The sequence below is a fragment of the Bombyx mandarina genome, chromosome 04 (genome assembly GCF_030267445.1).
Source record: "Bombyx mandarina strain Sakado chromosome 04, ASM3026744v2".
Lineage (NCBI taxonomy): Eukaryota > Metazoa > Arthropoda > Insecta > Lepidoptera > Bombycidae > Bombyx > Bombyx mandarina.
The window spans coordinates 13,882,245-13,895,866 of record NC_143211.1 but is presented as its reverse complement, the minus strand read 5'-3'; the positions used below and the strand labels follow the sequence as shown (position 1 = coordinate 13,895,866).

Sequence of the window (13,622 nt, the reverse complement as noted above, 5' to 3'; positions counted from 1 at the left end):
ATATCAATTACGTACATGCTAGTATTAATTCAAGTTAAATCTACTAAATTACCTATACTTATACACCTTATGCTTTTCTTAAGAAAAGCGAATGTGAGAACGAGATGTGAATTATTAATATATTTTTTTATTATTTTAATAAATTTAATTTTTACTTATTTAAATTAATTAAAATATAAAATGAATAATTATGATTTTTAATATTTATATATCATTTTATTTTTTTAATTTTTTTATGATTTTTAATATTTAATTTATGTCTTTTGTTTAAAGGTAATATTACTGGTGCTTCAGATTTAAACATAATAACGGTGGATTAAAAAACTTGAAAGATGAAAGAATGATGTATGAAAACGTAAAAGAATCAAAGTAATTCATAGGACATTACTCTACAAGGTTCAAAAAGCTCATTGAATTATCAATAAATTCCCAAAAATTTAAGGCTATTTGTTACGTTTCATTCCATTACAATTCCATTTCTATAATAATAATAATTTAGATTAATAAACTTATTTGAATATATTACGCTCTATATTATTATACTATTCGTAGACATCCCGACATGAAGAGAAAAAAGTAAATTAATGACGATTTCTCACCCCGACGTCCATGATATAATCAGTAAACTCCTTCATAGATTTGAGGCACAATGTTTGCAGATTGAACGTCATGATACAAGCCAGGCAACTGTAGAAGCGCTTCATTTTTGCGGCTTGCTTGGGATCCGGTATCAACTTTTTTTTATTACCCTGAAAACAATAAATCGTAAAATTTATTACAAAACTAAACTTAAAGAATATTTTCTTTGTATTCAACAACAAAAACAACGTATATTCATCTAATCTAGATCACCTAAACGCTACACAGGTTACACTAGATCAGTTTCTTTAAAGACGACATTAACACAAAAACACTTGAATTGAGAAACTCCATCTTTGAATTCGCTTAGCAAAGACAGTTAAAAATTAATTAATTTTACAGTTTAATCGTATCTATATATTATTTAAGCCGTTTCAAATACTTTACAGTTGCAGTGGTCACGGACGACGAGAACGGTAAAGCATGCAAAATATGGTAAAAGTAAAACCGTGCAAGTATTTATTATTAACTAGCTGACCCGGCAGACTTCGTAGTGCCTCAATCTATAAATAAAAGACCTAAACTTTTGTATAAAATAAACTTAAAACAAACAAAAGGAATCCGTCCGACGAAGGACGCATCAAAGGAAAAACGAAATTTTTATTTTTATTTAATTCCAAGCATTTTCATGTTTATATACCTTTTAAACCTTTTCTGGACTTCTACAAATAATTCAAGACCAAAATTAGCCAAATCGGTCCAGCCGTTCTCGAGTTTTAGCGAGACTAACGAACAGCAATTCATTTTTATATATATAGATAGATAAAAGATAAATTACGTCTACGACACGCGAAAAGTGTTTCTGAAAAGAGACATTTCGCGATTCCCCTTACTTGAAGGAAGACTGCTTGTAAAGTCGGTATCCATTGGTGGGTGAGAACGTTCCCGGCTGCCTCGATGTGTCTCTTGCACACAAAACAAAAATCTTGCAGCTCGTAGGCTTCGTTCGTGGTCATGATATCCTTCATACTAATGAGTCTGAGGTCGCTAGATTATAAAATAATAAACAAATACATAAACACAATAAATACATAACGATTGAAAACGGACATCTTTTGTGGCGATTTTTAATTCAATAAATGTTTACTATTACAAATAAACTGGTACAAAAATGAGACTCGAGCAATCTCGACATATAGGTATGTACGTAGGTATAGTGTATCGGTCTGAAACAGCAGTATCCTCAACTAATTCACCAAATTAATTCTCCCATTCTTTTGACTTGCAGTATTGACAGGCAAATGGCAGCCGGAAAACTACGAGAATTATACATAGAATAATTCATTTAAAATGTAAAATATGTTGCGCAGATCGCTTGATGACATTCCCGTTAGACCTTTTAATGAAGTCCGGTTATCATTTACCGCTGCGGTAAGCGAGTCGAGAGCTCCTATAGCTTGATAGATAGTATTGTCAATACAATAATATCTCATAATTAAGATTTACGTTTAAAATTTTCCAAAATTTTGTATTTCAATTTATACGGGTCTACATAAAATAATTTTTATCGTAATTGATTTTAGTTGCTGTTATACCAAAAATACATGTCGTTTGACAAGATGACCATAGCGATAGCAAACTTAAAAAATTAATGTAAATTATATCAACATTTAAAAGCTACAACAGCAATAATAATTACTTGAACTGTTTCCACCATATTTGCAGAACCTGTGCGATACAAGGATTGACGCTATGTAAGTTCTTGGTGAGGTATTTCTTGGCGACCGCATAACGATTCCGCCAAGCGTCGTCTTTCATAGCCAATTCTTGTTTCAGCGGAGTGTCTTCTTCTTCTAAAGATTCCTCCTGTAGCGGAACCATTGGTTAAAATTCGGTCTTAAAACAACTACTTTGTCAATTTTGGGCATAATGGTATTTAGGCTTCGAAATGACATGAAATTACTACCCAAACCAAAACGTAACGGTTCCAATACTCCTGTACTATCGCAGAGTATATAGTTAGCCTTTTTTTATTGCTTAGGTTGGTGGACGAGCTCACGGCCCACCTTATGTTAAGTGGTTACCGGAGCCCATAGACGTCTACAACATAAATACCACCACTCACCTTGAGATATGAGTTCTAAGATCTCAGTACAGTACAACAAATTATACATTTTTGGGTTTGATTTTTATTACACGATATTATTTATTATTTATTATTTGATGTTATATATATATGTATTATTTTATGTTATTCCTTCACCGTGGAAGTCAATTGTGAGCATTTGTTAAGTACGTATTTTATTAGAAAAATGGGCAGCCGCCTGCGGGATTCGAACACCGGTGCATCGCTAGATACTAGATACGAATGTACCGGACGTCTTATCCTTTAGGCCATGACGACTTCAACTTCTTGTACTTGTGGCGCATTCTTCGATCTAAGGGTGGCTAGCCAATATCGAATCCTGATTGGCGCCAAGTAGCTCTCAAAACAAAAAAACATGTTTTGTTTAAAACGATCACTTGCTAGTTATGCTTGTTATGCTAGTTATGGACTAATGTGCAAGAGAGACAGTACGGATACAATTCTAAGTGCAAGCAAAATAGATAGAATTCCGTCCACAGAACTGACAGAACTAAAAACGAATCGCCTGAGCTCGGCTGTTAAGGTTAATAAAACAAAGCGTATCAAAAGATGCGACGATTCGTATCGCAACACATTTTTTGTTTTGTTTCTCAAAGAGTAGGTTCAACGCAGCATAGCGCAAGCCCAAACAAACTAAATAAATTATTGGCTTGATGTTGATTAATTTCACTGCCAACTTACATCAGAATAATGTGAAACCCACGCGGTAGGGCGTATTCTAAGTTTATTTCTGCCGCGAAAGAAGCCTTTTTTTAGTTTGACCCATTATTAAACATTAAATGCATTATCTATGCCGGTTTTCAATTTAAATTAACATTCATGTATCACAGTACACAGAATGCAGCATTCAAGTCACGTCTATGGGATTCGGTAACCACTTACCCAGGCAGGCACTCCAGGAACTCGCTCATCCACAAGTCAACATGACGTAAGAGTTAAGTTTACCAGTAATACGTTTGCTGTTCTTTAAGCATAATCAGACCAGAATTGTTTTAGCTAACCTAATAGTGTTATATACTATGCAGAGTAGATGTAAAGAGCAATCTCTCTGTGTATAAAAAGTGTTCGTTGAGAAGCGACCAATTAAGATGGCGCCACCGTAGCAAGTGGTGCAATTTTAATGATAGCGTCAAAACATAATAGGTTTTTTTTCAACTCAGCACACTTCCCTACGTTTATAACTGCTAATACACTCATATTATATTGGCTACACTAGCGCTATTTCAATCAGTTTTGAGGTGTAATTTGCGACTTATAGCTGCACACTTGTTCAACTTGTCTCCCGTATTTAATCGCAATTCTCCTTACCTCCACCCTCCATAATGTGTACGTTTGGCAACGAATAAAAATGTATAATGGGACAAGATAAAAAAGTAGCAACCGTATTTGGGTCCTTTAGGACGAAATCAACGATTGCTTTCTTCATGCTCATCATGAAGTCTTCGCGCATTTCATCCGTACAGGTGAATAAAGTCTCTTTCCATTTTTTCAATTTCAAGGGTATCAAGTTATGCACCCTGAAATGATAGCATACAAATACTAATGAGTACATAATAAAACCTGCATATGTATATTCTTTAGTTAGATCAAATTATAGTAATATGAAATGCGAAAGCGCGTTTAGTTTTTTATTAATCTGTATATAGCCATAGACTTTGTAAACTTAGCTAGTATTAAGTAATTACCAGGGACCATCGACTTTTTGTAAGTTCCCCCCTCCATTACGTGACAAGAGGTCGAAGTCTCATTAACACCATTTAACCGCTTCCATCATGCTGGGATCCTAACTGTTTCACAGCAGAAATAGACAAAATGATGTAACTTACATTTCCGGGCTCTCACAATACGCCCCATCCATTATAATTTATGGAGACATAACTTATAGTTCGGTGATTTGAAAAGTGACATATTTGATCTACTCTTATTACAAAAAACATTATTATGCCTTTCATTACCTACTTTAGCATCACAGTGTTAGTACGAGTGAAAATGAACAGGCACTCCTCAAAATATCAACTAAGTAAGAATTTGATTTAAAATACCTTCTACTATGATGTACATCAGTGTACATAACCGTTTGCAAAAAATTAAATTTAATCTATTTAGTAAAACTAGTGTTCGATCTATTCGACGATAATCGATGACCCCCTTTTGTTTTGAAAAATATAAAAAAAAAAATATTCCATTATTTTTTTGTACAAGACAGTTCACCAATGGCTACCGTACAATGGGGTAAATAGGGACAAAATCGACCTTCAGATTGAATTTTAAAATAGTTCCAATTAAATAGTCACTGCTCAACCAAAGAAATAAGTTGAGTCTTGAACGTACCTAGGTGATAAAAACCGTTACATTATTTTAATTATTCATTTTAAAGAAATAATCGGTAAAATAATGGCCGTCCCAATTTACCCAGCGTCCGGGGTAAATTGATACGGTTAAGGGTTAAATTGGGATATTTGTAAGGGTTGTCAACTCGCAGTACTGCGATATATAGGTAGGTGCCATATAATTATTTATATGGACCGAAATGATGAATACAATCCATAATTTAAGCACAATACACAACATAGTGTAAATTAAGCTGGTTTCTATTCCGAAGCGATGTGACATGAATGATAATCAACAATACAAAAAAGTATGTGCATGTTATATTTTAGAAAATTATTATTTAATTTCCTTAAAAATCACAACTCTGAAACAAAATCATAAAATAGAATAAAAAATAGAAAACAAAAGGACTGGAAATGCAATAATACAATTTTATTTAATCAACATTTTCAAAATAATCTTTGAGCAAGAGTAAGATATCAGGTGAATAAGATAAAAAAACAGCTTTATCTGATTACTGCCAATAATAACAAAAATAAAAGAAATTCTTTCTAAGCGAAATAACTAAACTCAATTAATTCACTCACTCATAATTGGATATCTCGGATTTTTAATTAATGTTACATTTAAAATCTGAGGCCTGTTTTTATTTGTGTGTGTTCGTTGTGAATGTTAACAAAATCATGATTCGATGCGTGAATAGATTCTGAAATAACAAAAGTTTTGATTCGTTTGAGTTCTTTTAACTTTTAATTTTTTTTATTGCTATAAAGAACATACGACCGGGCAGATATTACAAGGTAAATGTCGCGAAAAAAAAGTACTTATATATATACTTTTCTTTTACCTATAATACTTACATAAACTAACTGATAAACACATTAACCTTCTTTACATCACGCAATTAAGTGATAGTATAGGCTAAAAAATCTATTATAAGATATCAGTGACAACCCTAACAAGCCATCCCTATTTTGTCTTTTGGCGTTCCAATTTTGTGTTTTCTCGTCCCTAATTTTTCCAGTCTCGTTCCAAATTACCCTACATACGTCCCAATTTTCCCCAAAAAGAAAGGAAAAAATATACATTTTTTATTTTGTCGAAATATTGTATTTAAAATAAGAATATTGCAACTTACCGTTTGTTGTGGTATTTCCAGGTGTATTAAAAACTTATATAAACTGTGATCTTATTGAAAAAACAACGATAATATCACTTTTTTTAAAAGTTCTTTAAGCTGTTTTAAAACGCACTTTTCAACCACTATTTTAAATTTAATTTGACGAATTTTTGGGACCAACTTAACTCATGTTTAGTACTTCCATAGTTAACTTGGTTTTTCTTCTATACATTGATAAATATTACCTTAAAGAAAATTAGGTAGATTCCGTGCTACAAGTACTTTGAGAATCTTCCGCAGGTTTGTCCCAATTTACCCCAGGATCCCAATTTACCCCATGTCATGGTACTAAACCAAAAAGGAAAAAGAAGGTTGACAAAGAATACATAACTGTTTTGTTTTTGCCTATCTAGAGGTAAACATCTAAGTATATAATGCTATTAAGAAATAACATTAAAAATACGACAATACAAACCGCAAAATTATTTTATTATCCAGAGGGGCCACGTGAATAGTATCGATGCCATATCGTAAGTAATAATAATAACGAAGCATATTTTTTTCTTCTGCCGATGGAATCACGTCTTTGTCGCCATCTTCACCCGGTGTCGATTGACAAATAAGACCAATCAACTTAGCTCTGAAGTCCTCCCTCGCTTTCCGCATCGCGGTGAAACTTTGCATTACTACAATCAATATTAACTAAATTGCCTTGAAAAAAACATAATATTAAGCTATGTTTCATCAGTTATTATAAACAGATTACCATTAGAATTCCTCCGCGGACCTGATCTACCAGCTTGAGTTTTAGAAGTCTTTTTAGGGGGTGGTGGCAATTTTAAAACTTCTTCTGGCAAAGAGAATAGAGGCCGCGTTCTAATTTTGAAATCCTCAGGCATTTTTATCTTTGGTATTTTTGGGAGTTTAACATCGGTAGAGGATGGAGGTGTCAGGCTTTTCTTACGAGTGGGCTTATTGTTTCTTTGCATTGTTAGTAAAGTTCTGAAATGAGAAATTAAAACAAGTCGTTTTATTGCAATAACCTTTACATATTGAACCTTGCCATTTTTAAATAATTATAAATTATTTATACAAAACTAGCGCATCCAATATCTACAATTCCCCCTATTGCATTATTGCTAAACATTTTAAGGGAAGTCATGTATTTTAATTAATTTCGAGTAGAAATCTATATAATAGTAACGATGACATCTGAAATTCACCTGAAATTAACCCCGACATAAGTTTCATTTTATAAATAACTGTATAAATAGTGGTCGTTGTTGTCTCAACAGCCATAATAAAACCAAATTATTCTCTTTTGCTTTCTGCATCGACACGTGTGTCGATTGATAAAATTTTAAGCAATTATAATATGTAGCTAAGTGTTAAGTTAGTTCTGTATAGTAATAACGTTTGAATTTGGCGCGCTCAGTGCGTTTGGTTCTTCTTACTAAACAGCACATGTGTTTTATGAAATTTGTTTCGGTTATGATTTACTTTATGAATTACACTACTACTACATTTAATAGACGAAATGATAATAAAAAGTTAACATGAAAATTAATAATAGGGATAATCATGCAAAATAATGGAATAAATCATTTTATAATTTCGAATCTTCAATGTTCCACTTTGTTTTATTTCTTACATTTTTATTATATAATTTTAATTACATAATAATAACGGCGGACTGTGCTATATTTTACTGCAGACATAGCAAGAACAAAACAATTTGGTTTTTTGACAGATAGAACAGCTGTACTGTGTTAATGTGATTATATGAAATCTGAATCTGAAATCTGAATAAATGAAAAGAAAAACCCAGACACTGTGTTGAATTAATGAAAATTCAATAAATTTTTAAAATAAAAAGTGTACATACACGATAAAATTAAAAACACTGTGACCTATAAGGTTGGTAATACTTTAATTACAATCCATTGGTTCCTTTATTAATTGGTTATCTTAGAAACACTTACACTATTTCAAACGATTTTTTATTTAGAACTAGACCATTTAATAAGTACAGTACCGTTTGCGACACTTCTTATTATCAACAATGAATTATCATGGTAACCGTCATACTATTGATTTCTCCATGACAACATTAATTTTTCATTATTTGCTGGTCAGTATTAGACCTTGGTAATGAAAGTCTATGCATTTTCATCAAAGGGGTTTTACTCCACTATTTTCACTAAAAGTATATTAAAATTGACAGATGCCTATTTTCTTAATTTCGATATTTTAGGTTATACTGTGGTGAATGAAGCAAAAAGTACAAACATACTCCAAGGTATGCATTATAAACCACAAACATTGCTAATTCATAAAATTCACGGCTTTTAATACAAATTCAAAGAACAACTTGATTTAGCCTTGATCATAAGAACTAACAATGCTATGTCTGTCTTACTCTATCATAATGATGTCATAGCTCCATCAATTTATAGTAAAGTATTTGGGTTACTATAATCAGAATTGAGAACAGAGTACAGTGTTACAACATGAGTGCAACTTAGCATTACAAATAAATAAACCTAACATAAAAAAGATTTACTACTGTGTAATGTGTTTTTGTGAGTCTAATTATTATTTTATTATAATTCTAAATAGAATGAAAGCTATATTTTGTATTGAATTGATTAATACTTAGTTGTATGTAATTTCAATGCTTTTTACTCAGAATTTTGTGGGTTTATTATTTAACACAGACATTGCTGTTACAATAGCTCAGTTTCATGTAACTTAACTGATTGATTTTATACCCTTAATGTTACATTACTTAAATTAAGGAATAACTTTATTGATCCTAAAATTGTATTTTAGGATACATTTTATTTCGTCAGTTTGATTTATCTCAAATATCATCTGAAACTTTAGTTTGTAGTATTTAAATGTATATACCTGCTTATAATAGCCAAACCAAAACATATTATTATATTAGCAACAATATATAATTCTAAATTCACCACTCATCATTTTCTTGTAGAGTCTTTTTAATTCAATATAAAATAATTACTTCTTGTTATCAGAGCGAATAAACATTGAATTTTTTAGATTTTTGTAAAATTCACTAGTTTTACAACTGCAATAAATTCTGTATGCTCAAATTATATTGACACACTGCATGTGCTTATAAAAACATTTACTTTTGTGGAAATCTAGCTATTTCTTTTCATTGTAACAGTAAATACACCCCAGTTTTAAATTTAATCACATAATTTCAGAATAAATTGACTTGAAAATGCTTTACTTTTTCACAACTGAGCATGTTCATACTAACGTGAAAATAGAGAGAATAAAATCATGAAAATTAATAGGTATTCATATAATTTCTGGAACTAATATAAACACTAAAAGCTTCATCAACATAAATGTAGTTTTTGTTTAATAATGAATCAAGGTACAAACAAAAATGTAAAAATCAGATAAATCGCAAATTCTACAGTACATTCTATGAGTACATTTGTGATATTTTGTATCAATTCATAATAGAGATATTATATTGTAACAATAATTTAAAAATGGATACACTTACAAAAAGGATACATAAATATGTACTTTATGATTAAAACTTTTTGATACTTTTGATTTGAGATACAACTTAAGTTTATAATGAATTTTCCAGATGATTTTCCAGCTGATTCGAAGAATTCATACAAGTCCAGTGTATAAAGCAGCTGAATCTTCACTGCTTGCTAAACTCCGGAAAAAAACGGGCTACACAATCGCTAATTGCAAGAAAGCATTAGAAATGCATAATAATGATGCAGATAAGGTATCTGATTTTATTATTATCATTAATACTGATTTCTATAACTAACTAAACGATACAAACCAACTGACAGGATTCAATTGTGGGAAATTGGTTCTTTTAAAAGATTTTATCTAAATTTAACATGGAACAATGATTATGGAACTATAACAACCACTAAAATTCCTGATTTCAAACACTCGTTCAAAAGAAAAAAAAATGCTGGCCTGTCCAGTTTATGTTTTTGATTAAAATACTCTTACTCATCTTTATGCAGATAATACAATATACAATATAAAAATAATATTTATAAGTTAAAATGGTACTTCTATTATTCTTTATTAAAAAAAACTTGTATCACTAGGCTGAGACATGGCTCCATGAACAAGCCCAAGCAATGGGATGGGCAAAGGCAACTAAATTAGCTGGCAGGACAGCCCTCCAGGGATTGGTAGCTGTTAAATTTGACAAAAACCATGGTGCTCTGGTGGAACTCAACTGTGAAACTGATTTTGTGGCCAAGAACGACAAGTTTCAGAAAATGATTGAAGATGCAGCTATAGCCTCATTCAAATTCGCTCATACTAAACTGCAAGCTAAGGGACCTATAACAAAAGTAAGTGTTTATGATTTTATAACGCCCCAGTGTTCCTCCCACTCTTCACTACATAATTGGCAGTGGGAAATAATTGACAAATGTAACTGTAACATTACTACTATACTGATCAAAAGTAATGTAAAAAGTACTTAAAATTATTATGGTATTTCTTTCAACGGCTATTTTCTCATTTATTCTAATTAAAAAATCGTCTTAACTCTATCCTATAACTTGCTTATTTATTTTATGAAGAAATGTCAACCATCACCTTATCATATACTGTAACAGATATAATCAAATTTCAGATGGAGCTAGACAGTGAGCAGCTTGGGACACTACATGCAGAAGGTGGAAAAAAATTGTCCGAAATATTGGCACTCTTTATTGGCTCTGTCGGTGAAAATGCAGTGCTGAGGCGTGCCGAGTGCTGGAAAGCGAACAGCGAGGATGTCAAGATCGCAGGTTACACCCATCCAGCGCCTAGCAGTCCTAGTGATTATTCCTCTGGAAAATATGGGGCCCTGCTCGCTTACAAACAGCCAAACGACGTAGAAGACATCGGCCGGCAACTATGCCAACACATCGTCGGCTGTGCACCCACAAAAATCGGTGACAAAGAAAAAGACAAACCAGCTAAGAACTCAGATGATGAAACATGTCTTATTTTCCAAGAATACTTGCTCGATCCATCCTATACAATTGAGGAAATGTTACAGAAACACAACGTAGAAATCATTGACTACGTTAGATTCTCTTGCGGAGAAGTACCTGAATCTTGTATGCCAGGAGTCGAAAAGCAACCTTTAGAAACAGTACAAACTCTGCAGTGAAATGTGACTAGAACTTTAAGTTATTTCGATTAAGTTAAAAATAAATAGTATATCTTAAAGAATCTTTTATTTATACGATAATTTTACTGTAAACTTTCAAACATTTTGCATAACTGAACATACTAAGAGTTAACTTTTGATTTCCCTTTCCAAAGAAATTTCCTGCAATCTTTTTTCCAGAACATAGCGATTTGATTGGGCTCGAAACTGTAGCCGTGATAGTTTAGGACCTCGGGGGAAACCACGTGAAGAGCTAGAGTATTTTTTTCTCTGGTCCGAAAAGGTCCGTTGGCGCAAGGCCTTAGTAGACATCCGCAAGGGCATACAGTGGTGACTTTTGTGGGAGTTACTCGGTCGCAAAGATTAATTTGAAAATTCGCCTTCAATTCCTCTATTGCCCCGGTAAACGATTGAGTAGCTCGCAGTGCCATGGGCTTGTTATTTAAATTTTCGGGGCTACTACGAAAACCAACGGTCGACAAAGATTTCTTTGTAACTTTCGGACTGTCTTCGGGACTCCTTTCCTCATACTCGCTTTCCCTGTCAGATATATCATCGGTGTCTGTATACATTACGTTACTGATTGATTAGTAATATACTTCATACAAATTTATTAATAAAATTATCAAGAAAACGAACTCTTTGAAAATAGTTTCACACCCTATGTTGTGTCACTATGACTAGTTTGAAGCGAACATACGTCAAAAGTGCATTAACGGAGGTTTTTTTTAAAAATAGTGTTAATTCAAAAACTTTCTGCTGATCTACAAATCTTATTTATTACATGCATCCCATCCTTTCACGAGTTGCATGACTATACCTTCAATATACCTATCATCTAATAAAATCAAGATGGCGTAAAATACAAAATTATTAAAAAAAATCAATTATTATTAACCTTGAGAAATTAGTTCGAAGTCTCAATTACTTATATAGTAATAATTAACTACGCAAATTACATTTTCACGGGTTTGATTTTTATTACAGGATGTTATTCCTTCATCGTATAGTCAGTCATTCGTAAACATAGGATAAGTAAGCATTTCTGCAGAAAAATTGGTATCTGCCTTCAGGATTTGAACAGCGGCCTAGCCGCATCGCTCGATCTGAGTACAACAAGCTTAACCTTAAGGCCACACGACTCTGAGATATATGAATCAAACGCACCAAAAAGGAAAATACATTCTCGTTAGCTTTTATTACATAATTTTTGTCGTTATTTTGATTTAAAAACCAACTATTGAACTATTTCAAACAAAAAATATTTTTCCGGACCGAATTATAAATTACGTACTTCTGAGGTACCAAACATTATAACACCGAATGGAGAATTTTCTTGTTTTGGAGTTGGTTCCTGTTTCAAACAATTCTAGTTTGATACAAACTGGCTCGTACCTACATCAATAGCCGTATAACGGTCCGCATATCTGGGACGACTAACTTCTGAAGTAGCGAAACAATACAGATTTATTTGTTGCAAAAACAATTGAATGACGAATCACTTAATGGTTTCTTATTTCTTGGAATAAAAAATATAAGACACTTTTCAAATACCCTAATTTGATCTAATAAGCTAGCTATTAAACATACCAATAGGTTGTTCCTACGATTTTAGTGATTAAATGAAATACCTACTTCTGAATTCGTTCTAAAGTTATAATAATACTAGCTGACCCGGCAGACTTCGTAGTGCCTCAATCGATAAATAAAAGACCTAAACTTTTATATAGAATAAACTTAAAACAAACAAAAGGAATCCGTCCGACGGGGGACACGTCAAAGGGAAAACAAAATTGTTATTTTTATTTAATTCCGAGAATTTTCATATTTTTATACCTTTTAAACCTTCTCTGGACTTCCACAAATAATTCAAGACCAAAATTAGCCAAATCGGTCAAGCCGTTTTCATGTTATGTCGTGACAACGGAAAACGGGTTTCATTTTTATATATATAGATTTTAATAATAATATGGACTTAAGAGAAATTTCCTATTTAATTACAGCTAATGCTTGTTTTAAAAGAATGACTTTAGGTATAATGTATAATTTAATTTTGACGGGGTATTTAAAAACGAATTGGTTGACACGGTCCCAAATATTTTATGCCCGTGCAAAATCTCAGCGTGACCGAATGCTCGACGAAAGTGAACGTGAAAAACATCGAAACAAAGTGGGCGTCGAACCGTAATTCCTGCACATCAACATACGTCCCAGGTGCTTTTGCAAGTATGTATGGAAAATTAGATACAATGCCAGAC

At 32.4% G+C, this 13,622-nt stretch overlaps 3 protein-coding genes and 1 long non-coding RNA gene across 6 annotated transcripts in view; 2 read left to right on the top strand and 2 right to left on the bottom strand.

Moving 5' to 3' along the window:
• The window catches only part of Dhc36C (Dynein heavy chain at 36C), a 62,953-nt gene extending 55,758 nt beyond the window's left edge, over positions 1 to 7,195 (bottom strand). The window contains exons 1-6 of the mRNA XM_089727113.1: positions 6,943 to 7,195; positions 6,652 to 6,862; positions 4,107 to 4,242; positions 2,279 to 2,445; positions 1,473 to 1,626; positions 600 to 749 (exon numbers count right to left, since the gene is read on the bottom strand). Coding sequence (XP_089583239.1) covers positions 600 to 749; positions 1,473 to 1,626; positions 2,279 to 2,445; positions 4,107 to 4,242; positions 6,652 to 6,862; positions 6,943 to 7,165 — 1,041 coding nt within the window. The 5' untranslated portion in view covers positions 7,166 to 7,195. The remainder of the gene's footprint in view (positions 1 to 599; positions 750 to 1,472; positions 1,627 to 2,278; positions 2,446 to 4,106; positions 4,243 to 6,651; positions 6,863 to 6,942) is intronic.
• On the top strand, positions 4,938 to 6,217 carry LOC149503189 (uncharacterized). The gene is made up of 2 exons (XR_016323017.1): positions 4,938 to 5,125; positions 5,878 to 6,217. It is a non-coding gene; the product is annotated as an uncharacterized LOC149503189 (long non-coding RNA).
• A 417-nt stretch (positions 7,196 to 7,612) lies between the features above and the next one.
• mEFTs (elongation factor Ts, mitochondrial) lies at positions 7,613 to 11,426 on the top strand. 3 transcript variants are annotated; one of them, XM_028178338.2, is made up of 5 exons: positions 7,613 to 8,093; positions 8,431 to 8,475; positions 9,811 to 9,960; positions 10,301 to 10,552; positions 10,840 to 11,426. In XM_028178338.2, the coding sequence occupies exons 2-5, from the start codon at positions 8,446 to 8,448 to the stop codon at positions 11,362 to 11,364; spliced, it is 957 nt and encodes a 318-aa protein (XP_028034139.2). In that variant the 5' UTR covers positions 7,613 to 8,093; positions 8,431 to 8,445; the 3' UTR covers positions 11,365 to 11,426. The 3 variants fall into 3 exon arrangements, with proteins under 3 accessions (XP_028034139.2, XP_028034140.2, XP_028034141.2); XM_028178339.2 differs by lacking the exon at positions 8,431 to 8,475 and having other exon boundaries at positions 7,687 to 8,093; XM_028178340.2 differs by lacking the exons at positions 7,613 to 8,093; positions 8,431 to 8,475 and adding an exon at positions 8,618 to 8,758.
• A 47-nt stretch (positions 11,427 to 11,473) lies between these two features.
• LOC114245990 (uncharacterized) lies at positions 11,474 to 12,067 on the bottom strand. The gene has a single exon (XM_028178341.2). The coding sequence runs from the start codon at positions 11,934 to 11,936 to the stop codon at positions 11,487 to 11,489; it is 450 nt and encodes a 149-aa protein (XP_028034142.2). The 5' UTR covers positions 11,937 to 12,067; the 3' UTR covers positions 11,474 to 11,486.
• Positions 12,068 to 13,622: the final 1,555 nt, after the last annotated feature.

Excerpts from the sequence above, each read along its gene's own strand:
- mEFTs (XM_028178338.2), top strand. The coding sequence starts at position 8,446 with ATGAAGCAAAAAGTACAAACATACTCCAAG. Across the intron at positions 8,476-9,810 it reads AAGTACAAACATACTCCAAG|ATGATTTTCCAGCTGATTCG; the intron begins GTATGCATTATA and ends TGAATTTTCCAG. Across the intron at positions 10,553-10,839 it reads CTAAGGGACCTATAACAAAA|ATGGAGCTAGACAGTGAGCA; the intron begins GTAAGTGTTTAT and ends ATCAAATTTCAG.
- LOC114245990 (XM_028178341.2), bottom strand. The coding sequence starts at position 11,936 with ATGTATACAGACACCGATGATATATCTGACAGGGAAAGCGAGTATGAG.